General features: G+C 44.4%; 1 protein-coding gene across 6 annotated transcripts in view; it reads left to right on the top strand.

The window, feature by feature from the left end:
* Positions 1–1,040: 1,040 nt before the first annotated feature.
* The window catches only part of LOC148026223 (uncharacterized), a 45,264-nt gene continuing 19,692 nt past the window's right edge, over positions 1,041–26,612 (top strand). The window contains exons 1-2 of one of the 6 annotated variants that reach the window (XM_087693502.1): positions 1,041–1,300; positions 2,725–2,838. Coding sequence is in view for 2 of the 6 variants with exons in the window: in XM_087693499.1 (XP_087549625.1) it covers positions 1,198–1,300 (103 nt within the window). In the remaining 4 variants the exon portion in view is untranslated. Of the gene's footprint in view, positions 1,397–2,724; positions 2,839–26,612 lie in introns of all 6 variants that reach the window. The other 5 variants (XM_087693504.1, XM_087693501.1, XM_087693499.1 and 2 more) reach the window with 5 other exon arrangements.

Below are 26,612 nucleotides of genomic sequence, written 5' to 3'. Positions count from 1 at the left end.
GTGAGATGTAAATCTTCAAATGTAAAAAAACAGATGTCCATATATCCCCATTGTTTACAAAACCCAAAGAGACAAAGGTTCCTCTTTCATAAGAAAATTGAGTATCGAATGCAATCGATAGACTTGCTAAACCAATAACAACAAGATGCTTTTGTTTGTAAAGTGTTTCTATGATTAGAGTACCGTGCAATGCCCCACAGGTAGACCCAAAACATACAAAATATTGTTTTTTTATAAGTAAGATGGCAACCAAGTGCATTGCATATAACCTTCCTATACCAAAAACCATAAGATTCTTTTGTTGTGATGGAGGTCACATGGTTATGGTACAATGGAATGTACAATCCCATTGTGATTAGGGTACCATGCAATGTACATGGGTATACCTAAGAGAGACAACAATTTCCTTTCGCACGAGCAAAAGAGAGCTGCATGCAATGTTTTAGCTTGCTAGACCAAAAATCACTTTTTTTTCCTTTAATTTTTTTTTGATTTTATGATTAGGGTACCATGCAATGCCCCATATAGGTAGGCTGCCTTGAGGTGCTCTCGGGCTTGAACCCAAGACCCACACAAACTTACGTGGATACTTTAGCGGCACAACATTTAAAAAAAAACCATCCTTAAGTGTATTTTTCTTGATTGGATTTCCATATATATGCTTGAAAGTCAAGTTTATCTCGATGAAAATCGGTTATTTTTTGGATATTTTATTTTGTAGAACTGGTTATTTTTCTTGAAACAAGTCACATTATTTCAACCTCTTCCTTCTTTCCATTGGATAAGAAAAAGGTTTTTGGCCAACACTCCTTTATCCTACCACTCCTTATGTTCACAAGGATTGGTTTTGGTGCTAGAATAAAGAAAGAAAAGCCCTATGATGTCACAAGCACAATAGCATGATGATCTCATGGTTGACCAACCAGCTCTGTTATGATTGTCATCATCAGCATTATTATAATTGATGATGGAGTTTACTGTGGTCTGTGTGTGGGACCACACACAAAAAAGAAAGCACATAATGGAAGCCCACATGAAGCTGTCACCCAAAACAAACTCCCTCTTGCAGACAATCATGTATTCATGGTTGTTTGTCCTTTTCCTGTCATACTCTCTCCTCTTCTTCTTTTGCTCCTTCTCCATCATCTGCGATTCGGCACCATCATCTCCTAAGCTGCAACTATCTCCTTGCTGCTGATGGTAGCACGGATCGAAGCTCTGGCTATGGCGGCCCCCCCAGCGGCCACTCTCTCAATGCTTTTGCTCCTGGCCTCTCTCGCATTCCTCCCTTCCATTTTCGGTCAGTTATTATCTGGGTTCCTCCTTCGTGTCATTAGTGTTTCGTTTCTAGGCGGTGAAAAGCATATTACTTTACCCCTTAGCTGAGCAGCTTAAGGTAAGCGATTGATTCACTTGGATGTTTACGACAGTGTTTGCACGCATGTTCTGGTTTCTCCTTATGTTTAGGATTTTCAGGTCAAGTTTTTCACAATTCCAAATCTTCAGCATCAACGAATAATATAAGCAGAAGGTAGGTTATGCTCTGTTGGTACACTCGACTGGTTTTCAAGTGTACCGTGTGGGCTCTGGCATGCATGTGGCACGGTTGTACACAGATGCATGTGCACTTATATGCACCTGTACGACACATGCATGCATAAATTACATATGATGAGGCTATCGATGGTCAAGATTGTATCACAGCAATGAAATTATTTACATGATTCAAAACCAGTGAAGTCTGGAGATTAAGTCATTTCAAATGTAAGCTAGGTTCAGAGGTCGAGCTCAAGGTCGAGAGAGATGTGTATGCATTTACGTCTCCAAAGAAGCCAAAATGGCCTTTGAGACAAAAAAACGAGTATATCTGACCATGTCGTCTCGACTAGAGAACAATAATGAAAATCTAACTATGATCACAATCTCTATCCTTCCAACCTCCCACTAAATTTTTTCTTGAAACTGGGCATAGTTATCCACAATAGGCATTGACATAGTTTCTCAAGTTCTCTCGATAAATCCAATATTTAGAAGGTCTTTCTCGCGATGTAGAAGGTTGGACCACTCTCTTACTTTTTTCAGTTCACTTTGAGTTACAAGGGTTTCAAAAGCTAAGGTTTCCACTCCTACTTTCAATCACTAAGAGGGGCATTCCCAATTCATACAATTTACTGTCTTTGTCTTTTCCTATCTTGTCTTTGTGGTATAGTCTACTAGAGTGTAGAAAATGATCTCTTGATGATCCTTCTATTGACTTGAAGGATCCCACCTTGATCAATATGACTCTCTAGAAACAATGTACCCTCCTTGAAGCAAGAAAATTTGTCATGGGGTGGAAATCTATCATGGGGTGGTCCAAGACATGGAGTCCAAAAAGGGGAGGGGAGGTACTGGTCTTTGATGGAGAGAGAGAGAGAGAGAGAGAGAGAGAGAGAGAGAGAGAGAGAGAGAGAGATGTACCCCCAAACGCATGGGTGGTGGGGTTATTTTGGATGCCGAAACTCATATGTTGGCACTCCGTTGGTCTCTTTTTCGTGCCATGTGCTTGGATCATCAGTCGTGGGTCTTTATATACTGTTATTTTCTTGAGGATCACGGGCTTATGCATGGTAATACCCAAATTCGGAGCTCCTGGTGGCATGTTCTTAATGCAGACTCTCGGTTTTCTAGTCCATCATCCCTGCTTGCTAATCTGGTATGTTCTTGGAAATTGGTTCTCCACAGCTTTTGATGGTGCTCCAGAGCAGACAACCCTTTCTTGCCCTTGCTTCCAATCGTCCTTGGCAGGACTGGGACCTTGCAGGCCGGCTGAATTTGGAAAAGGCCTCAGCTAACCAGGTATATCATCTTCTGATTAAAGATCATCAATGGTTGGCTACTAAAGCTAATACTGTATGGGGATTGTGTAAATCTCAGTCATGGTGGAAGGTAATTGTGATGGAGGGCTGGTTGAACAAGACACCGTTCAAATGCAAGGTCTTTCTTTGGAGGGTGATGATTGGTGGTCTTCCTCTTGCTTTAGCCCTTTCCAAGCGTCGAATCTCCAATGGCAATTGTTTCTTTTGCACCACTAGTGTGGAATCGGCCCGTCATCGATTTATTTCTTGCCCTCTCGCTAAGAAAATCTGGTCACTCTTGTCAGCGGTTTGACGAGCAGTGGTTGGTTTCTCGCTAAGCCCTTTTGATTGGGTTTTTGTGCGGCCCAAATACCCCACACCGGCATAGTCGCATATGAAGATCTTGTTTTACTTTCTTAGATACTGGGGCTATTGGCACAATTGGACCATTCTGAATGCTTTTCTTTTTTATTCAGCCTCTAATGTTCAGGGACATATTGGTAGGCTTAAAGGTCTCTTGCATTGGCAAATAGATCTCTTTCGGCACTTTGACTTACTCCCTTGGGAGGACTTACTTCCCTAGCATATGGCAATTTCCTCTGCGTCTTTGCCATGACTTTTGTAACTCTTTTGTTGTTTAATACTTTATAAATATAACATCCATTACGAAAAAAAAAAGAGAGAGAGAAAGAGAGATGATATATCAACAATTGCGAAAGGCCAAAATGACCTATGACACCATGAGTTACAATCATTTGTATGATGGTATGACTATTTGGAAAGAATAGTAAATGAAAATGTAGCAATAATCTCTTGTATCTACCTATGGAAGTGCCATTGGCGCCTGTGTCAGGGTCTAGAACATCTAGATCAGGTAGGCCATGGGTGGCTCGATCAATCAATATCCCTCCTATATGTGTAGATAACTAAGGTTGTGATTTCGCTGAAACCTTGAGTCTCGCTCATGCAGAGATTTGTGAGCTGCCTTTGGGTATGTCTCGATGTCTTGGAATTGCTGTATTTTTGAGGAGCGTGCCTGAAAGGTGTTGTATCTCAAGGAGCAAGAGGCCAAGGCACCGCTAATCAACAAAATCCATGACTCTAGATAGTGGTCCAAACTAATCTTTAGATAGTAGCGGAAATGGTGTCAAATCTTGTAGTAAACTCGGCAAGGGTAAATATAGTGCTCTTGTATCTTTGGCTCTAGCTGACATATTTGGCATATGCGGAGTGCTCCTATCATGGTATGGATCTGCATCATCTACCAACCTCAATCTCTATTTGGTATGAAGAGGTATGTAGTTGACCAATAGCACACATGATCCCATGTGAGAGGTGGGTGTCTGTATATCTTGGGCGGAAAATAAATCCATCATCTATAGTAGGGCGAAGATGCTCTCTATAGAAATCCATCTTCATTTTTGGCTCCTACACTAGTGCCAACCATGTTCTTGTGGTGTCTAGCTGGGCGAGATCCATCCTAAGCTGATAACTCTGCCAATCTTTGAGTGGTTCCAAGTCGTTAGAGATTTAGTCATCCCTTGGATAGGCACAAGTAGAGTAAAGTTATTACTCTTGGGCAGATTCACACGTTTCCTGGTTGAGGTTTGACGTTGAGGTCTGACATCTTCATGCAGTCACCAACTGATTTGCAGCAGTTCGAGGCAGATGGGCAGGCCATACAGGCTAAGTAGCTCAGACAGCAGGCTGTCATGTGTCATGCAACATATTTGTGTAGCAGTTTTAAATTGTTTTTTGTTTCTGCGATTATTTTATGCAGCAGTTGGCCAGTTTTTACTGGATGACCTGCTCATTTTTTTCTATTTTTAATTGTCTATATATGGCTAGCCTGCCCTTGGTCAATCCCTCTTGAGTTTTGCAGGTGGAGAGATATCCTCGGTGGAGATACATTTGATAGCCCATTGTACGTATCTGCTTCCTTCATTCAAAAGTCATTAACTATAGATATCTGCGTTCCATTCTCTCTTTCTCTCTCCCCCTTCTCTCCTATTTATTTCCTTTCTATTTGGTCATATGCTTTTGCATTGGTTGCACTTTGATATGGTATTAGAGCAGCGTAGAAGGGTTGATTGATCGTGGTCAGACATAAAGAGGAGATTTTAGCCAACAAAAGGCTGCGTTTTCAACATTTGAGGGCGAGTGGGAGGGTTATGCATTGACACAAGGTTGAGACGAGCGGAGAAGCATGGCAAAGGAGCAAAGTTGCTGATGCTTTGCAGGTTTTTGCTGTTTCTGAAGGTAAAAAGACTGGTTTTCAGCCTCTTGCTGTAGATTTTAAGTTTTCATTGCTTGTCCCGCGATTGAAATAGGTTCCGGATGAGTGGAGGAAGCCGTAGCAGGCTGTGTTTTTGGAGTCAGAGGATGCTACTCTTGTATTTGTGTAGGTTATTTAGGTGACAATGTCTTCTGAGCTTGACGTGGAGTTTCAAATTGTTATGGACCGTAAGGTCCCCATGTTACTAGCTCTCCCTCAAGATCAGAAGCTCGATGGGGAGAATTAGCACATCTAGCGGGTAATGATGCTTGCCATCTTGGAGTCCTATGATTTGGCAGAGCTCGTGATCGAGGCCATAGACTATCCTACAGCATGTGATGTATCAAAGTTTTCTTTTGATGAGAAAGCTTAGTTGGTGAAGGTACACGCACATTGGGACAAATTAAATGCCCACATTTGATCGTTCTTATTTCTCTCACACTCCGGTAGTGATAGCCCACATTGAGCATTTGATCATTGCTTGGGAGAGATGGCTTGAATTGGATTAGTTGTACAATTTGATGACCATGATGAAGTGGGTGTCCCTGGAGTTACAAATGTGGATGTTAAACTTGTTTGAGTCCACTTCCATGCGGAAGCATGTCAATAAGCTTTGGCTATTGTAGATGCAAGTTCAGAATGCAAGGAAGGCGATTACGTCAGAGGTCATGGCAATAACTCTTTTGTTGCAATTATCATTAGCAGTCGTTTGCCTTGTGTGGTTCTCCCTTGCCTATGAGTGTTGGTGTGAGTTAGGCGAGGACATTAAGAGCTCTGACATTGTATTTGTTTGTCATTTTATGTGCTTTAGGCACTTTAGATGGAGTGCACATCAATGCATTTTTGTTTGGGCACTTTTGGTTGTCTTGGGTGCCCACATTTTTGGCGTGATCACTCTATTGCCAATCGTGGCCATAGTTTGCCTATATATAGGTGGCTTGCCCTCCCACTCTCATTATCTATCATTGATCCTTCATAATTAGCCAGCTCTCATTCTCTCATCCCCCTTGCTACCATTTGGCGCCCACATTGACGTGTCGAACTGCGTGTTGGGGCTGATTGTTGCAGCCTTATACCTTCAGCCATTGCAATCACATTGTTCCTTCTCGCTCTTGCATTCTCTCTTTGTCTCCTCTTCTTGATGACTTTCCTCTCTGTTGCACACTCTTAGATGGTATCAGAGCCACATGAGAGAGAGAGAGAGAGAGAGAGAGAGAGAGAGAGAGAGAGAGAGAGTGAGAGGTGAAAATGCTAAAATGACTCATGAGAGCTTGAGGGTGGAGAGTAGAGAGAGATAGAGCTGTGAGTGAAATATGCACTGATTACGGTGCTGGTACCTATGCTAGTAATCAAACATAGTGGGCTTCCTTATCATATGCTTTTGAAATCTAAGCTTGTTTCTTTAGTAAACTTATATTTTGAGTGACCACCATTGCTAATATGTCAAAAGCCTAAAGTACCTATTTTTTAATCCCTCAAAACTAACTACTTTTAACCACCAAAAGCAGACCAGTGTTGGATGGCCTTTTTACTGACCATTTCAGCCTGCATTTTGCAGGGACAGGTTGCATCTTGCATCAGGGGAAGCCTATCAATGCTAGGTGGCCTTAATACTGCCCTTCCCATCCTGCATTTTGCAAGGACAGCCCCCTGTCTGGCTGCATTTTATGTAGTCCTGACCTGTTCTTGCTGCATTCCAGATGTATCTGTGTTCTTCTGCACTAGGCAGTATTTCCTGTGCAGGAACAGTTGCTCTCAGACCTGAGTTTTACTGCAGGGATGCTCAGCTCAATAGGTGGCCATCTTTTCAGCCCAGGCAACCATTATTTGGACCACGGGGCCATATTTCAGACCTGGGTGGCAGCTTACAGGCTGGATAAGTGGGCAGCTTTGCTGTGTTTCACACTGGACAGGTTTCTTTGACTTGGGTGACATCATATTTAGTCTGGGCAGCCTCTTTTTCAGGCCAGAAGTAGGGTGGATTTGCTTTTATTGCAGGGATTCCATTTTTGGGCACTCCTGGTTCTTGACCAGCCCTTGGCTAAATCTACAGATTGAAGACTTGTTTTGCTCTACCTTTATTGCTCCATCTCTCTAAATGGCATTGCGTGTTCTTTTCAGCATCTAATACTTCATGTTTACCTTGCCCAAGTTAGTCTTCCTCTGTACCATGGCTGATGGACCCCGATTACTCTGAGGACACCTCTAACTGGTTGCTTTCATTCTAGTGGAAGCATCTTCTTTGTTTTCTTGCAGATACTTATCGAAGGACATCTATGGCTGATGTCTATGCTTTGGGGGATCATGTGGTTCAAGGTAATTTAGAGTGACCAACGTCCTATCTCTCTTTCCCGCTATATTCTTCCAAGGCTTTCAGTCCCGGATGGGCATTGATGGCATCTCTTAAGAAAGTGCTAGTCGTACACTCTCTACTTGCATCCGACAAGCTAGATGGGATGAACTGCCCTCTACGGTCGTGCTGAATGGAGTCACTTCTTGACACCTATGACCTTTGGGACTTTGTTATTGTCCCTCTACCTTGATCTATCGTGGATCCCTGTGATGGTGTGACCTTGGATTTGGTAGTGTTATGGGATCAGCTGAATGCAAGAGGCTACCATTTTGTCTTTTTGAGTTGTGCAGTTGTTGTGCTTGTACATGTTAAATGTATCTGCAACGCTGGATCTAGACATTTGGGCATCAATTATCTCTTGAGTTGAAGCTATGAAAACTTTTTGTCGCAGATCCCCAACAATGAGGATCACGTCCACAGGATAGAGGAGATTCGGGATGAACTAACATGCCTTGGTACAAACATTTTGTTAGAGGATCTAGATATGACACTTCTCTCACATCTTCCGTCATTGACATATAATGTGTTCTATACCAGTCTTCTCACTTCTTGTAGATGGGAGAGACTCACTTGGGAGGAGCTAGTCCCATTGGTGCTTTTGTGTATCCCATGTCTCCAACCTAGGAAGGACCGGTGCAAAACTACATGTTAGCTCTACATTGAAATACAAAAACCCTGTAAGAGAGATCAGAAATCTGCAAGCACAAAGGTTAGTAGTGAGATGCTCCAAAGTAAAATAAAATGGAAAAGTAAGCTAAATGAAAGAATAATGCAATGAGTGTGTATATGGAAGTGAATGCAATAGAAGACTAAAGAAGGAAAATCTAAAGATAGGGTCACCATCGTGTATGTCCATCGGTAGGTCATTGCCAATGAAATGCCCGATGAGGTGGAGAAGTGGTCCTAGATGAAGTTGTAGAGGATGACCTAGGAATGGATGCAAAGAGTGCAGTGTGTGGGGAGCTAGCAGACCAGTCTGCTAATCCTTCAGGAGTACTGAAAGATATAGGTTGTTGAGGTTGTCCGCGTGTCACATGTCTAGTAGCCACTGAGGCAGAGGGAGCAGATGGTTTAGCAATGAGAGGCATGGCTCCACTGGACTGTTCTATAGAAGTGGAGGTAGTCGTAGTGGTCTACTGGGATTATGAAGAAGACCCTAGGTCTTGGTATGATACTCATCCACATGGCCCATCTCTTGCAGTGTGTGCAAAACTTATTTTTCTTAGGGACTCCAGAGTTGTCATCAGATGGGTTTTGTTTCTTTGGTTTCGTTAGAGGAAGGGGTGTTGCTCTTGTTTGGGCTTGCCTTCATATCTTGTTGGTTCTTGCCAACTTTGGTTTTCCCTTGCAAAGAGGCAACGAGACCCCTCTCTGAATTTTAAGTATGTGGGGGATTTCTTGTGGACTTGATTGTGTAGCCTTGTGTAATGCAAGGATTGACACTCCAACTCATAGAAGGTTGGTGATCGGGGCAATGAGATAATGTGCTAAATGAAATGGAAATATTTTTCAAGTAGCTTATTCAAAAAGAGTGTAATCTGATCGTCGTTTGACTTCGGAGAGCTAGTAGTGGCAAACTCAGCAAGTAATCGTAGATCTTGACTTTCAGATCATTCCCTTCCTTAATGGAAAACTCCGAAAGCTCAAAATCAAGATTGATACATTGAGTGTGACTCACGCCATATAACGGTCAATGAGATGACTCCAACGCTCAGAGGTGAGGGGAAATTACTGTAATCGAGAGTGGAACTTAGGCAACCCTTAACTCAACATTGACTTTGCAAGCTTTCCATTGATGAATGTGGTTAGAGTGAGCTAATTAAGGGTTTGACATAGGCTCTAGACCAATGATGAGGCTCCAAAATCCTTGAAATTCAAGCACTTGCTGCAAGAAGTTCGACCAAGTAGTGAAATTTGATAGACATGTTAAAACGAGTCTTATCTGTGAAGGTTTTCTTGCACATTGCAAGAGGAGTTGCAATGCTAGGAGATGGATGAGGTGTGTAATGGGGATAAGTGTTAGAGTGCAGCGGTGCGGAAGCGTAGGATTGAGAGAGAGAGAGAACGCAGAGAAAAGAGACAGTGGAAGATGAAGATCTTCTGTATAAAGTGTACTGTATACAAAGATATGCAGATATATACACGGGCGCAGTGCGCTGGACTGCGTGTCTCCACCTCGACGATGCAACCTGTTGTTCATCTCGAAGTCCGCTGCAGTCTGCACGATCTCCTGTTTGAAATCTGCGAACAGAGACGGAATCTGTGCGAGCCTCCAGTCTGTAATTTGCGAGCAGAAGAGTGTATGAGACTGCTGGAAATCACGGCTATAAATAGCGTAAGAACTGGGTGCCAAATAACTGCCTGTCGGAGCCGACTGTACTGTACCAGGTCGGACTGCCACGTGGCAGTCCGACTGTACAGCCTGGCTACAGTTCAACCAGGCGACTGATCTCTAACACCCCCTCTCAGAGCCTGGGCGGGGCAAAAGACTGAGGGATCTGGCATGTCTTCGAAGTAGAGCCTGGGGAAGTGCCTTCCTAAACAAATCTGCAAGATTGTCCTCCGTCTTGCAGTACTCCACGGTGATGGTCTCATCCAGAAGCTTCTCTCTGATAAAGTGGTACTGGATCTCTATGTGCTTTGTCCGGGCATGAAAAACAGGATTCCGTGCCAAGGCAATGCAACTCTCATTGTCGCACTGCAGCAAAGTAGGACGAGTCTGGGGGCAGCCAAGCTCCTCCAACAATCTTCGAAGCCACACAGCCTTATATGTGGTGGAAGATGCGGCCCGATACTTCGCCTCAGTAGACGAAAAGGCTACCGTGGGCTGCTTCTTGCTACTCCATGATATAACACCTGCACCCAAGGTAAAACAATAACCTGTAGTAGACTGCCTGTGGTCCACATCACCGGCCCAATCCGAGTCGCTCCATCCTGCAAGAATAAGATCTGAACCACCTGTGTCTGCTGGATAATGAATTCCTAAATCAGACGTCCCCCTCAAATACCGAAGTATCCTCTGGGCAGCCTGCCAATGCACCGTCTGAGGTTCACTCATGAACCCCACCAAGAGCCCAACAGCAAAACAAAGATCAACACAAGTGTTGAGGAGCCAAATCAATGATCCAATCAACTGACGATAGCGGGATGCATCCGCCAGGGGAGAAGCTGAATGGAAAGTGGCCTTCCAGTTCGGATCCATAGGAGTAGAAAGGGTCCGACAATCCTCCATCGCAAAAGAAACCAAGAGCTCCTGTATATATCTCTATTGAGAGATGAAGATCCCCCTCTGAGACTGATAAATCTCATGGCCCAAAAAGAAATGGAGTAGACCCAAGTCCGTCATCTCGAACGTCTGATGTAAAGCTGCCTTCGTCTCTTTGACCTTCTGTGCATGATCACCTGTGACAATCAAATCATCAACACACAACACAAAAAGCACACAACCAGCCTCGGAAGTGTGTATATGAAGCTGTGAATCGGCCTTGAAACGCCGATATCCCAACTGTGACTGAAGGAACGAATCAATCTTCTCGTTCCATGCACGTGGAGCCTGCTTGAGGCCATATAAGGCCTTCTTCAACCTGTAGACTTTTCCATTTGAAGATCCAAAGCCAGGAGGCTGCTTGACATAGATCTCTTCCTTCAAATCACCATTGAGGAAGGCCGACTTCACATCCAATTGGTAGATAGGCCATCTCCTATGGCCAGCCAAGGCAAGAACAGCTCGAATAGTCGCCATACGAGCAGTGGGGGCAAAAGTGTCATGACAATCAATCCCTGGGTGTTGTGCAAAACCTTTAGCAACAAGGCGAGCCTTGTGCTTGTCCAAAGAACCATCACTAAGGTACTTGGTCTTGAAGACCCATTTGACGCCAATCACCTTCTTATTCGGGGGGCGTGGCACGAGTGACCAAGTGCCATTCCTCTCAATAGCCTCCAACTCGGCTTCCATAGCTTTCTTCCATGGTGCGGACTGTAAAGCCTCCTTCACGGAGGTGGGCTCTCGATCCTGCATAACACGGGTCATCAAACAATAGTTAGAGCAAACAAGCTCCGTAGAATGTGCCTGGTGTCTCCGTGACCGCCGCGGACCATCCTGCGGTCCCCACTCCTCAGGGACCCCCTCGATCCCTAAATCACGGAGTGTGTCATAGGCCCAACGAGGAGGAGGCCGGACCTCTCCTCGTCTCTCTCCATCAGCTGAAGACTCTGGGATATCCACCGGTGGTAACTCCTCGGGGGTGACTGGTGGAATAGTAGACTCTGTATCAGAAACAGAATCAGAATCAAAAGGCACGGGCTCCAAAGGAACTGTCGCGGGAGCCCAACTCTCCCTTGGATCTCCAAGAACGGGATGCTCCTCACCCGCTGTTATGGCCGGAACCTCCCCGAACCGCACATCTTGACTAGTATACACATCCCGCTTGACGGGATTATACAAACGATAGCCTTGGGATTGAGAGCTGTAGCCAACAAACACCTGTCTTTGGGAAGCGGCTTCAAATTTATCACGATGGGCCTTGGGAATGTAAACATAGGCATCACACCCAAAAACCTTAAAATAAGAAACATCGGGCTTAGTCCCAAAGTAGGCCTCAAAAGGTGTCATCCCATCAACGGCCGAAGTGGGAGATCGGTTAAGGATGTGGACTGCAGTAGCCACAGTCTCGGCCCACAGAAACTGAGGTGTCTGTCGGTGCTCCATCATGGTGCGCGCCATCTCGATCACACTTCGGTTCTTCTGTTCAAGAATGCCATTTTCTTGAGGAGTGTTGGTATTAGGAAACTCCTGATGAATACCTTTATCTGTACAAAAACGAGCAAACTCATTAGAAACAAATTCACCACCCTTGTCGGATTGCAAGGTCTTCAATCTCCGGCCTGATCGGTTCTCCTCAAAGACAAGCCAATCCTTGAAGTGGGAGAAAGCTTCTGACTTCAATGCCAAGAAATAGGCCCATGTCATCTTGCTGTAGTCATCTACGATCAACATGAAGTACGAGCTCCCTTGTAAGGACTCGTTCCTCATAGGGCCACAAAGATCCGTAGATACAAGCTCCATCGGTGAAGTAGACCCTCGAACAAGTTGTCCACTATGTCCGGCAACCCTCGAACAAGTTGTCCACGTGACACCCTCCGAAGATAATCATAGTTGAGGTGACTAAACCTAGCATGCCATAGCTCTGACTGTGTGTGAGAGGTAAGAAGAAGAGTAGAGAGGGCGGTGGAAGACTTCAATTTGTAGATGCCGTTCTCCTCATATCCGGATGAGAGAACCTTCCTTGACCCACGATCAAGGACTCGCACCGAATCACTGTCAAACTCCACCAAAAGTCCAAGGGAACAAATCTTATGAACTGACAGTAGATGATACCCTAAACCTGGTACATGCAAGACCTCTGAGGTATGGGTACCACCATGTCCATCTGGAATAAGTTGCATCTCACCCCGTCTTGCAATAGACACCGAAGAGCTATCTCCAATGAGAATCTGCCCACGCGAAGGTCGCAACTGGGCAACACCATCTAATGAAGGAGTCATATGCCGTGAGGCACCACTGTCAACGATCCACTCTCGAGCCTGGGGAGCTGTCATCGCAGCATCAGAAGCATTCGGTGTAGAGTCGTCAATGACAGCTAGATGAAGAAACACAGCTGATGAGGGTGTAGCCACCGCTCAAGAATCCTTCGTGTCCTTCTTGTTGGTGTCCTTCTTGTCTTTGTTAGGACAATCCTTCTTCCAATGGCCGGTCTTTTCACAAATATGGCATGTGGATTCTTTGTCCTTGTCCTTGTCCTTCTTTGACTTGTTATCTCCCTTCTTCTTCTTTTGGTCCTTTCCCTTCTTCTGAGAGGCTTGACCTGTCAGTGCCTCCGACTTGGAAGCATTCTGTCCCTTCAGTTGTTCCTCTTGGTCCAAGACCATAGGAACCAACTCTTCCCACCGAAGAGTGGACTCTTGCCCCGAAGCAATAAGGACGGAGTAGAAAGCACCGAATCGTAGCGGCAACTGGGACAAGAGTGTGATCGCCATGTCTTCGAAGGAAATCGGCTTCCCCGCATTCTGAATCTGCGTCTGAAGCTGTCTAAGCTTGTTGATGTGCTCCCGCAACGAAGAAGACTTGTTCACGGACAAGGTCCACATCTGCACCTCCACCGCTTCATAAGGGTCATCCGGTTATACATTTGATCAAGCTCCAGCTATATCTCCCGAGCCACCGTCAAGTGCTTGATGTGGACTATTACGGCTGTAGTATAAGATAGAAAAAGAAAGGAACGAATCCTGGCATTCAGTTTGTCCCAGTGAGACTGTGCCTTGGCCAACTCCGCACGAGCATCGGAAGAGAGTTTGGACTCATCTCTCACCGAGGGCCGGTCGATCTCCTCCTGTACAAGCTCCGCCAAATCGTAGGACTTAAGGATGGCTAACATCATCACACGCCAGATGCGGTAGTTGTCGCCATCGAGCTTCTGATCTGCGGGAAGAGCCGGTAAGACAGGCACCTTCCGGTCCATAATCGTCTGGAACTCCAAGTCAATCTCTGTAGACATCTTCACCTGTAATGCCTTCACAAACGCAAAAGCAGCCCCCTCTGACTGTGAAAACGCAGCCTACTAGGGCTCTTCCGCGTCTCGAAACTTCTTCACCCGCCGGAGGCGATGAAAAAGCAAAACCTGCACTTGAAAGCTGAAAACTCAAACTTCCTCCTCGTCAAACAGCAGTAAACAATAGCAAATCCACCACTTGGACTCCTTTCCCGCGCGCTCACGCTCGCTTCAGCCTTGTTCCGAGGCGCAGCCCTCCTGCTTGCCCTCAAACACTGAAAATGCAGCCTTGTGTTGCGATGGAAACTCTTCTTCAAGTTGGTTCTTCACTCAGCCAGCCCTTCAACATTGCTCTGATACCATGTCAGAGTGCAGCAGTGCGGAAGGGTAGGACTGAGAGAGGGAGAGAACGCAGAGAGAAGAGAGAGAGACAGTGGAAGATGAAGATCTGCTGTATAAAGTGTGTTGTATACAAAGATATGCAGATATATACACGGGCGCAGTGCGCTGGACTGCGTGTCTCCGCCTCGACGATGCAACTTGCTGCTCACCTCGAAGTCCGCTGCAGTCTGCACGATCTCCTGTTTGAAATCTGCGAACAGAGACGGAATCTGCGCGAGCCTCCAGTCTATAATCTGCGAGCAGAAGAGTGGATGAGACTGCTGGAAATCACGGCTATAAATAGCCAAGAACTGGGTGCCAAATAACTGTCCTGTCGGTTGCATTAAATGCAGCTGACTGTACTGTACTAGGTCGGATTGCCACGTGGTAGTCCAACTGTACAGTCCGATTGTACAGCCTGCCGACTAGGCGACTAATCTCTAACAATAAGGTGCAGGAATGGAGTACACTTGGGAATTAATCTGAGAGTGCCCACCATACATGTAGGAAGTATACACAGTGGATCCAAATGTGGGCATGGGCTGCTTGGGTATGGGCATGGTAACGGCATGAGGAGCCTATGGAGGAGGGATAGGAACACATGGAGTAGAAGATGGAAATCCCCGCATAGAAGTGACCCAAGGAATGTGTGACAACACACCATAAGTAGAGGATGGAAATACTTGTGTCTAAAAGGTGGATGAATGGGGATGTGAGTGTTCAAGGGTAGTGAGGGGAATGCCCATCACAGTCGTCCTAGGGTGAAAAGAAGTCCTCACTTGTGGGTATGTGGAAGGCACAGTGTTAAAGAGTGGCATTTCCCCTAACGATATACTAGGATGGTAAGTGGCAGTGAAGTGAGGGTAGATGGAATATGGTGTGAAGAAATACTCTATACGCAGAAAACACAAAAACAATCATATGTCAAAGCACAGATTGATAAACATAGAACACAATTAGGGTTAGGGTTAGGTAACTCAAACGGTGAACATAATGAATAATAAAGTGAATGAATATTGAATATACAATGCTCATACAACAAACACACTATCCAATGAATATTGAACCTTCAACTCCTGTATCTCTGGGATCAAGGCAGAGGTTATGAGTTGTAGAGTGTGTTATACTCTGATGGATTTCGAAAACATAGCAAAGTAGCTACATGTGTCGAATACTAGCAAATGTAGCCAAGGAAGTCAAGATTTGATGCAGACGGTAGTGCAGGAGAGAGAAAGATTGAAAATGCGTGTACTTGAGGAGAGGGAAAAGCTGAGCGACAACCGTTGGATGCCAATGCAATAGATAGGGGAGAAAGAAAGTTAGAGCGACAACCATAAACAGTAAATGTAGCTTGGGGAGGAGAGAGAATGCTAGGGTGGCAACTCCAGATTGTAAACCCAGCCTTCAGAAGATGACATTAGTAGTAAACGCAGCAATCTGGCAGTAGGCGATAGCTCTAGGATATCAGGCAACAGTTGTAGATAGGTGGTGAAGGCTGGAATTAGGTGCGAGATGGATGGTGGGGGAAGCTTTGACTGTAATTTTCTCTATGAATAGGGTATGGGTAGCAGAGATACGGCTCTTAAGGCTTGCAAAAACGAGATTGAGGGAGAGAGGTGGGCTGCATGTCTATTTATAGAAAGTTTGGAAAACCCAAATATGGTTTTTACATGTGGGACACAGTAACTCTCTAGGATCACGTTTCTTTTTAAAATAATGTGGTTTCTTCATTAATTAAGCATGTTTTGGGGTTGTTTAAGTTAGGCTAATGCATTTTTAGCTTAACACCCTCTCTCAGGCCCAAAATTGAGCCATGAAAAATGAGCCCTTGATGCTTATTTTCTTTTACCCCAGGGCGTTTCACCCCAAGGCAACCAAGGCATCAGGCACAAAGGGTGCATGCTGGCTGCCCAATGACCTACCAACATTATAGAGGCGATGGCTATCTTACCAAGGGGGCCCAAGTGATTACCTAGAGAGGCTAGGGCATTAGAACAAGGGTGCGCCTTGGCTGCTTAGGAGTCTACCAAGTCTCGCAAAAGTGGATGAAATCAACACTGGACTTCTTTTTGCTTTGTTTTTATTTTTTATTTTTTAGGGCTTTGTTTGAGTGTAGCACAAGATTTAGCATTAAACAAGGGTTTCAAATTAGTGTTCATTCCATTGAGTCGTTATGCCCTGAAGTACGGGAAAATAAGGATGGATAGCCCCATGACCTTTATAAAATAAGCATAATAATTCCACACACTACTAGGATAAGTGCCTAGGGATTCCTAAGGGTTTGTGTGTGTCTCCCAATCTTATGGAGAATGTGTGGAGAGACAAGCACGATGGGTAAGCAAGCAAAACAAGCAAAGCAAGTGTGCAAGCATAGAAAAAAAAAAGCCTTTGGAGATTGCCATGTGCAATGCTACGAGTATGGTGGATTTGGAGTCAACCACTCCAAGGGTGACTGAAAAGGGATAAATGCACACAAATGCATGTTTACATGAACAAAATGCCGATGCTTGGAAAAATGCAAAGGAAGATGCAAGTTTTCATACTTATGCAGAATGCAATGCAACGGGTGCCACTTAGATAGTACCCTCATAGGGGAATTGTTCACTTGCCCAAGCGCCCTTTTATAATCATGTCATCCTAATAGTGCGGATGAAGTTACAAATGTCGATACAATACAAATTAAATAAGTGCCTGAAAGTGAAAAAGTGTAAGCATAATCAATGTTACTATCAAGAGAAGGAAACCGTCCCCTCTTAAACGGAAAGGAGAAGTAAGAGGGAGGCACCCTCTCCTCGTCAATCTGAAGAAGCAGAGGAGGGTGTACCCAAGCCGATCCATGGTAGAAGATACTGTAGAACTGGTTGGTTGACCGCCTTGGTGAAAATATATGCAGAAGTCAAAGGCTAAAAGACAGGAGAGTTCTTCAGGTTTTGACTCCAACTCGGAGAAGCCTAAATGCCCATATTGTGTAAAGGGGACACATCCAGAGGAGAAATGTTGGAAGTACCCTCACCTTCATTTGGGAGTGAAGGATGAAGCTAAAATATCCGAACATTCTACCTCTACTCCAATAGTTTTCCATGAGTCAATGTCCCTTCGTATTGTTGACTTGGAGGAGCCTTCTTTAGTGGTTGCCTCATCTTTAGAGAGGCCTTGGCTGGTTGATAGTGGAGCTTTTGCTCATCCGACTCCATGAAAATGGAGCCTGTAAAGCCCACTCTCTATTAACTTGTTGTGATAATAGCTCTGTAGAAGAATCCTCAACATAAATGACTTGCTCGGTGAAGACAACCTGGGTACCAAGCCTAGTAAGGCCATAAATCGAGAGGAGTGGAGAGCCCAAGTCCGGAACATACAAGGCCTGTGAAAGGGAGCTTGATGCATGGTTGGGAAAAGCAAAGAAGATGAGGCAACCGCTGAAGAAGGCTCCTCCAAGTCAACAATACGAAGGAACATTGACTCATGGGTAACGGTTAACTGCTGGAGTAGAGGTAGAAGACTTGGATGTTTTAGCTCCATCCTTTACTCTTGGACGAATGTGAGGGTACTTCTTCCAACATTTCTTCTCTAGATATGTCCCTTTCCCATAGTATGGGTATTTAGGCTTTTGTGAGTCCGACTCAAAGCCTGAAGAACTCTCCAGTCTTTTAGCCTTTGACTTCCCTTTCTTCTTCTTTCCCCACTTCTGAACTTGTAATAAAAGCTTTGGTGGAGGTGGATCCATTGGCTATCTCTTTGCCATGCTCATCATGCTCCAAAACAAGCGGGGCAAGCTCCTCCTACATAAGCTTCTCATGGGTCCCCGATGTAAGAAGGCTGGTGTAGAAGATACCAAAGTGAGGAGATTGGAGTTGAGTCAAAATTATCATTGCCATATCCTCTGAAGAGATCATTCTACCAAGGGATGCAAACTTATTCCTCATGTCCTCCAACCTGTTGATATGATCCTTCATGGAAGGAGAATCATCAACAACGAGCATTCGTAATTTATTATCGAGAGTATTCCGATGGTCAATGTCTTTTGGTGGTACAAAGAAGCAAGCTTTGTCTACACTTCCGTTGTTGTTTGCAACTTACGCACATGCACTAGGATAGAATCCCGTAAGCTCATAAAGAGGAAAGATCAAGCTCTAGAGTTGGGCCGATCCCATAAGACCGCACGATCCATTGATGATCCATCTGTGGGATCCTCCACTTAACAGGGAATAGCGTGGGTAACAAACTTCCAAAGATTGAAGGTATCAAGGATATACTCCACTTTACACGACCAGAGCGAGTAGTTTGAACCATCAAGCCGGTCCTCTTTGGATAAAGGAGGGAGTGCGAGCACCTGTGTAGAGGGTGCCATGGAAAGCATATGAAGGCCAATAGAATGGGCCGAACGGGCCTTTTGTGAAACACAAAGAGAACAAGGAGGAGAGGGTTCCTAAACAAATGGGCTAGGTGACCTCTGTGCATGGCATGAATTGATATGAAAATCTCTCCGTCTCTTAGAGGAAGGAGTAGAGACCTCATCCTTGGTGAGCAAAGAACTGGTGACAAGATATCTTCGAATTCACAATCTCCCAAAAAGTTGCGTGGGATAGAGAAACAACTGTCACTTGCCACCAAGAGGCTGTCACTTGCATAAAATCTGTCGCCCATAGCAAAAAGCTGTCGCTTGTAGAAATATGCTGATGCTTGTACTAGAAAGTAGATACTTGTCGAAAACGTTTAGTGCAAAATGCAAAAGTTGATGCCGCTTGATGCAAAAAAGTTGCCCCTTGGTCCCTAGAGAGTGTCGCTTGGTTGCCTAGGGGTGAAAATGGGTAGTGGACCACCTGTTTGGGCTATAAATGTAGTAAACGCAGGCTGAAAATCTGTATTTTGGAAATTTAGGCTGCTCCTCTGCGATGAAAACTTGCTCTTCTGCAAGAAATCACTAGACTGTGTCCTCACTTAGACGATAATACCATGTAAGAGTGCACAGTGGAAGAGAAACACAAACATAGAGAGAAGCAGAAAGAGAGAGGGAGGAAGTAGAAGATGAGGGAATAATACTGCACCAACTAAAGAAGAATGCTTTATTTCTTGACAGTGCTCCAAGCTCCCTTTCATAGCCCCTTTATGTTTTGGACTTGGGCTTTTCATTCCTCTTAGTTTATGGCCTTACTAGGCTTGGTACTCGTGTTGTCTTCATTGAGTAGGCCGCTTGTATTGAGGATCCTTCTATAGGGCTCTTATCATGACAGGTTGGTAGGAGAGTGGGCTTTACAGGCTCCATTCCCGTTCTCTTATGCAGGGTCCTCCAAGGTAATTGTCTATTGCTACATCCATTTCCACTCGTGCACCATCTTTTCCACATGTTGCTTCCCATCCCCCACCCTCTCCTCCGATGGTTTCCTTGTAACCCCCATCCCTTTCGGAGGGGGACAATCTCGGTGATGTAGCTGTGGATTTCCTGGCCCCTAGTATTTCAGAGGGGGTTTCCTAGGATCATGAGGAGCTTCTTCATCGGCAGTCTTTATTGATAAACTTCATTGACATTGGCATTCCTCTTGCCATCCCATTTCCTCCTTGGCTTTTTGCCGCATCCAGTATTTGAGAGGGGGTGTTAGTAGTCATATTTGTCATCCCTTGTCACTCCTACCTGTGAGTCTTAGTCTGAGTTAGATGAGAACTTTTGGAGCTTTGACAAGTTTGTCATGTGTTTCAATTGGGAAGGCTACTCATTCTAGAGTGGCTATCTGGGTGCATTTCTTTTGTTTGTTGGGTTTGAGTAGATTTTCCATGATAAGTAATTTTCGTATTTCCCAGGTTGTCCACACTTATCGGACATTGTTCTTAGTGGTTGGATTTTTGGGTGGCCCTTTGGCATTTTTTAGGCATTTATCATGCCACGATCAACATTAAATGCTGGTCGATCAACATTTATGGCACTTTCAGATTTCAGTAGGCTAGTTTAGGGGTTTTGTGGTATTTATAGCCATTCCCAACTTGGCAGTCATTTATATATCATCTCCAACTCCATCTTCCTCCATCTCTGGTGCTGCCATCATCATCAGCTTGATCTCGTGCCCTCACTAATATTGTGGGCTACATGCAGGGATTGATTAGTCCATCATCATTGTTCAGTATTCTTCTTCAGTCAGTGCAATATTCTTCCCTCATCTTCTACTTCCTCTCTCTCTCTCTCTCTCTCTCTCTCTCTCTCTCTCTCTTTGCTCCTCTGTGTTTGTGTCTCTCTTCCGCTGCGCACTCTCACAGAAATAAGACAACAATCTAAGTCCATCATCTTGAATGTAGAGCAAAGCTATGCCTTAATTTTTGTCATAGCCAGAGAATCTAAACAAGTGAGTAATATATCATCAACATATAGTAGGATATAGCTGACCCCTGTGCTAATGGTATGCACATATAGATTTGGATCATAGGGGGTAAAATGGTATCCTAAAAGAGGAGTTTGATAAGCTCATGAAGGCGGGATTTATATATGAGATTGAGCACACGGACTGGGTATCACCGATTGTGATCGTGATGAAGAAGAATGGAAAAATTTGAGTATGCGTTAATTACAAGTAAGTTAATGCCGCTACAAAGAGGGATAACTACCCTTTACCATACACTGAGCATATGCTTGAGAGGGTAGCAGGTAAAGAGGCCTACAGTTTTTTGGAGGGCTTCTCGGGCTACAATCAAGTGCAAGTGCACCTCGATGACAGTGCCTTCACCACGGAATGGGGTGTATTCGCCTACATTGTCATGCCCTTTGGGCTGATGAATGCGCGTGCGACTTTCCAACGCTTAATGTGCACTATCTTCAAAGATATGCTTAGGCGCGAACTAGAGATGTTTGTAGACGACTTATGCGTACACTCTAGTTGGGCCGAACACTTAGAGAAATTAAGAGCTGTCTTTGAATGGTGTCGGTTATACAACCTCATGCTTTTGCTTGAAACCTTGCACTACAAGGCGAGCCTTGTATTTATCTAAAATACCATAAGCCTTTAGCTTGGTCCTAAAATCCACTTTGTCCTGATGACCGGTTTGTGATGAGGATGATCCACTAATGTTCAAGTTTCATTTCGATCAATACTATTCAATTCCTTTTACATGGCATTACACCACACCATAGAGGGTCCTGGGGAGTCTCTTGCCAACTATTTGGCTCAAAATGTGCAATGTAATCAGCTGTAAGCAGTGATGTATATGAAGCTTGGGAGCTGAGTCAAGCAGACTTTCTAGGGCCCTTCAGAGAGAAATCGGGTGGGAGGATCCTTGAATCGTGCATGCTTTGTTGGTACCAGCAGCGTAATGGGTCCCGTAGAGGAGGCCTAGAAGCTGAAGTATCTACAAGAAGACTAGGAGTAGGTAGTAGACCTGTCTCAGTAGGCACGATCTCAAATGATATGAGCGGAGGTGAGGACGAAGAGTCTAGTGTAGGGGACTGCACTATGTCCCTCTCATCAAAGATAACATTCTTTCTAATGATCTCCTTGTCCATCTGAGGATCAAACAAATGCCCACAAAGATCAAGAGATCTACTTGAGAGGTGAGCTTTCCTAATCTTGTCTTTAGGAGTGTGCATATAAGCATGACTACCGAAAATTCTGAAGTGAAATAATAGGCTGAGAGCCAAAAAATGCCTTGTATGGAGTCTTTTTAGGAATAATTGCAGTCGCGGACATTGGTTAAGGATGTACACAGAAGTGTTAACAAACTCAACCCAAAGGTGCTCAAGGAGCTTTGTTGTGAACAACATAGAGCATGCCATATTCATGACTGTCTAATTCCTACGCTCTATAGCTTCATTTTGTGCATGCGAGTTGGTAGAGGTGATCTGGTGTGCAATGCCTGCTCCTGTAGAAACTCAAAAAACTCATGGGATGTAAACTCCCTACCAGAATCACTCCTTATAGTACCACATGATGGCTAGTTTAGTTTGGACCAGCAGTATCCAAGTACTGAAATAAATGAAGGCATTTGACTTGTGCTTTAGGAAGTACGTTGTCATGAGGATATGTAATTTTGAAACCTTACTCAACATGTGGATTAATTTTTAATCACATGGTTAAGTAAATGTTGCATATATGAGATGTTATTGGAATTAGAGTAAATTTATGAGCTTGGGACTTGAGGAAATCACATGAAGTCCAATGTAAATGTTGCTATAAGTTATGTTGCATATGTACTTGGTGGTATTTGATGCTAGTTGTTGGCTTAGGTCATTCATTTGGCCATAAGTGTTAGTTGATGACACTAGAGAAGTGGCGTTTAATGGTACCTAACGCCAATCTGATGGTTAAAGATGGCACATAGACACTCGACAACGGAATTTGCCTAGCCAATTTAGTTATTGATCAATTAGATTGTTTTTTTGGGCATTGAAATAATTATCAGTATTTAAAGACTAAAAATTAATATTTCATTATGGATAATGCTGGGAAGACTATTTGGGAAGGCTGCCATTTAGCAAACTTGCCTATGAAGGCTGGTGGAAGGCTGAAGAAGAGGAAAAACGTGACCATTCTGTTGTGGTGAATTGTGGGGAGCTGTTGGAGCTGATGGGGACTGTTTTTCCTCTATTTTCTAGCAAGAAAGAGCAGGTTGGCAGCAAATGATAGCTCCTAGGGACCCCCAAACTGTAGGTGAGAGCATTTGGGCTGTTGGCGGCAGCATTTATTGCAGGTGACATTAGGGAGAGAGTTCCCAACAGTAGGTGACAACATCTTTAGGCTGTTGAGATAGGGCAGCAGCAGTAAAGGACTGATTTTCTTCTATTCTTTGAGAAGAAAGTTTGGATTTTTTCTCTCCTTAACATTCTCTCTCATCTCCTAGCCTTTCTACTGCCTTACTTTGAAGATTACAGCATTTAGATCACCAAAGGCTGAGAAATTTCAGTTTTCTCTGCTGTAAACGCCGATTTGCAGTAGAAATTAGGGATTTAGCAGTAGCCTCAGGAAGTGTGCGAGATATTTGTTTACATTTGTTACACTTCATCTTGTTTGGATATTTTTTCTAGCGGTTGCTTACAATGTGTCCCTTTGATGAATGGCCAGTAGCCTCTCTCTATCATTTTATATTTTACTAACACCTGCCATGGGCGGAAGTCTCTCTCTTCAAACTTGCAGATTTGAGGTTTTACATCAACAAAGGCCATGATAGGAAGGTCTTACTGATTGCACAATGGCAATGGGAGTGTCTATTCCTTTACAAGTTTGGTACTATAAGCAAAAACAATCAAGTTGAAAACAATTGATGTGAACTTGGATAAATAGATTAGATGAAGAGAAGGAAATGGTTTGCGTGTTTATATCTGACACATAGCCTTACAGTTTCTAGGAGAGATGATGACAATTAAGCACTTAATGAATATGCTTAGGGCCTAAAAGCCTTTAGTTTACAGAGATTAACTAGCAAACAATGATTAGTGGTTTAATCAGTCATGTTCAAAAACACTAGTATCCAAGCTTAGTGAAGTACTTGTATTGGAGTTGATTGGTGGATGTTGGCTTGAGAGTTACCTTTGGGGCAAGAAGCTTTGAGTTTTGAGCTTCCAAGTTTGCAATGAACTTGAACTTAATCAATGATTAAAATCACTATTCATGACTTCAGTAAGAAGAAACTTGAAGAAAACCAAGCTTCAAGCTTTTTGGCTATGGCTATCAGCAAGGTACATAGTTAGGGTTTTGCTCCGTGTGAGCAGTAGAGAAGAAATTTTAGGAAACTCTTTTACGGTTGAGTAGCCCACTTAGGGGGACTAACAAGGCCATATGGTGGCTGCCATGAATGTGTCATCTACAGATTGTGCCATCACTTCAATCTCCACGCTGTCCAAAATTGTGCTAATCTGGGAAAACACGCAATGCCGCCCTCCTCATTGCTCAATGTTGGGGTTTGATGTGATGTACTGTTGCTGTCTAAGTTGGGAGCAATTGTCTAGAAGAAAGCTAGGTAAGATATGCTTTCTTTTGTTCTCCTCAGGTCCTCCAACAGAGGTGGGTATGGAAGGCAACTATGGAGGTGAAGAGGTATGATGAGAAAATGACATGCTCATGTACACTTAGTGGGAAATGAAGTTGAAGGAAGCTTTTTGGATTAGAGATGGCTTGTTAAGAAGACTGCTAGGGTTTGCACTAAGGACACACAGAGTGTACGTCCACGACAGAAACACAAAGACATAGACACAGACACAGACACAGAGGGAAAAACTTAAACCCTAAACGCAAAACTCAAAACTCAAACACAAACAGAAGAAGGGAGAGAGAGAACACAACTCTGAAGTGAATGAATGCTGTAAATGAATGTAAGAGTGTACAGTGTGCTCAAGGGCAGAGCAATGTTGGAGTGTGACGTCCACCGAAGACAGATCCCAAGTCTGTGACTGCCAGTTGGAGTGTAGGAGTGCTGAATGGTGAATGGCAGCAGGGTGGTCACCAAAACGCAGCAGTTTGGAGGCTGGAAACTGGTAAATGCAGCAGTGTACCACCGATGGGGGGCTGGAAACTGTGCACTGTCTGCTGTAAATAGCAGGCTGAAACAGTGTCTGAGAGTGTCAGGGCCTGCAATGCTGAAAATGCAGGTTGGCTGACCCTAGAGATGATGGACAATAGTCTGCTGTAAATAACAGGCTGAAACAGTGTCTGAGAGTGTCAGGGCCTGCAATGCTGAAAATGCAGGTTGGCTGACCCTAGAGATGATGGACCATCATCTCTACAGATTGTGCCATGAAAATGCAGGTTGGCTGACCCTAGAGATGATGGACAGTTTGGAGCAGTTGCTAGCAGCTGAGAGCTGTCGCCTACAGCAATGGACAAGCTGAAGATGATGTGGATGCAGTCGATGATGGCTGGACAGTAGATGGAGGCGGGTTGCAGGCTGGAAACTGGGCGCCAACAGCAGCAGAGGGTGTGTGGGCTGGTGTAACCTGCAAACAAGGATGATGGCTGAATGGGGGCAGCCTCTCTATTTATAGATGTGGAAGGGTGCCCCAAAAATTAGGGTTTCCACTAAACTTTATCGAACGGTTCCCCGTTTTAGGGTTTTCACTGAATTCTCTTGAACTGCTCCTCGTTTTAGGGTTTTACTCTAAAAGAGCATTTTTAGTGTGTTTTGGGACTGTTTAAGAGGCTAATTATTAAGTAATGCATATTTTAGCTTAACAGCCCCTCTCAGGCCCAAAACTGAGCCGAAAGGTTAGGCCAACCATTGTGATGGTTACTTACCCCAAGGCGTCCTACCCCAAAGCAGCCAGGGCATCAGACAACGGGTGCACGTCGGCTGCCCAGTGGCCTACCAAGACTACAGAGGTGATGGTTATCTTACCAAGGGAATCCAAGTAGTCACCCCAAAGAGGATAGGGCATCGGACAAAGGGTGCATGTTGGCTGCCCAGTGGCCTACCAAGCCCTACAAAGGCGGATGGAACTACATGGAACTTTTGTTTTTGTTTTTGTTTTTTTTTTGAATAAGTGTGGTAAATTTTATGGGATGTGGCCGATTGAGTAATAGTGACCCAGAAGACAGGAGTAGGGAGGGTACACCAACACATCACAAAACAGTACAAGCTAAACCATCCACTTAGGGTGTCGATGACGAGAAAAAGTAGGTGATGAGGTATCCATGTGATGAAGAAGGATGGTGGTGTGGTAACAACAGCTGCCGGTGGAAACAGTTTAGGATCCGCTCAAGTGGTGCTCTGCATAATGAGATGCAAAGTATGCTACATGCTGAAGAATGCTCATGCAGCAAGTGTCACTTGGACAGTGTCCCTCATGGGAAAATTGTTCACTTGCCCAAGCGCCCTAGTACAAAGATGATGAAATCATGCAATGCAAAGGGTATGATACAAGAGGGGGGAGAAGTCGATGTCAAAGACAAAGTGCTGAAGCCTGTAGAATACCAAGAAGGGTAGGAACCTCCTCTCAACATGGATGTAGATGCGGAAGAAGGAAAAGGAGTCTAATGTCGGTCTTCGTGTGGTGCCGAGAACCATAAGGAATGAAGATGAGGAGGAAGCATCCTAGTTGGAAGAGCTAGGTTGAAGGCACCGCCATGATAGCATCAAGAGAGATGCTGTACGAGCCTCCTCGGGAGGGGAAGCCTCCATGCTGGTAGAAGAGCAAAACTCCAAGGATGATGAAACCATGAAGGAACGGCACACATCCCAAGTCTCCAGCCCAGGTAGGAGTGGGCAAATGTGCATATTAGCCCTATATTGAAAACAAAACCTGCAAAGGA

Source organism: Lygodium microphyllum, chromosome 14 (genome assembly GCF_053477565.2).
Source record: "Lygodium microphyllum isolate KBCC chromosome 14, Lygodium_microphyllum_v1.1.10, whole genome shotgun sequence".
NCBI lineage: Eukaryota > Viridiplantae > Streptophyta > Polypodiopsida > Schizaeales > Lygodiaceae > Lygodium > Lygodium microphyllum.
This window is presented reverse-complemented; position numbering and strand designations above follow the sequence as displayed.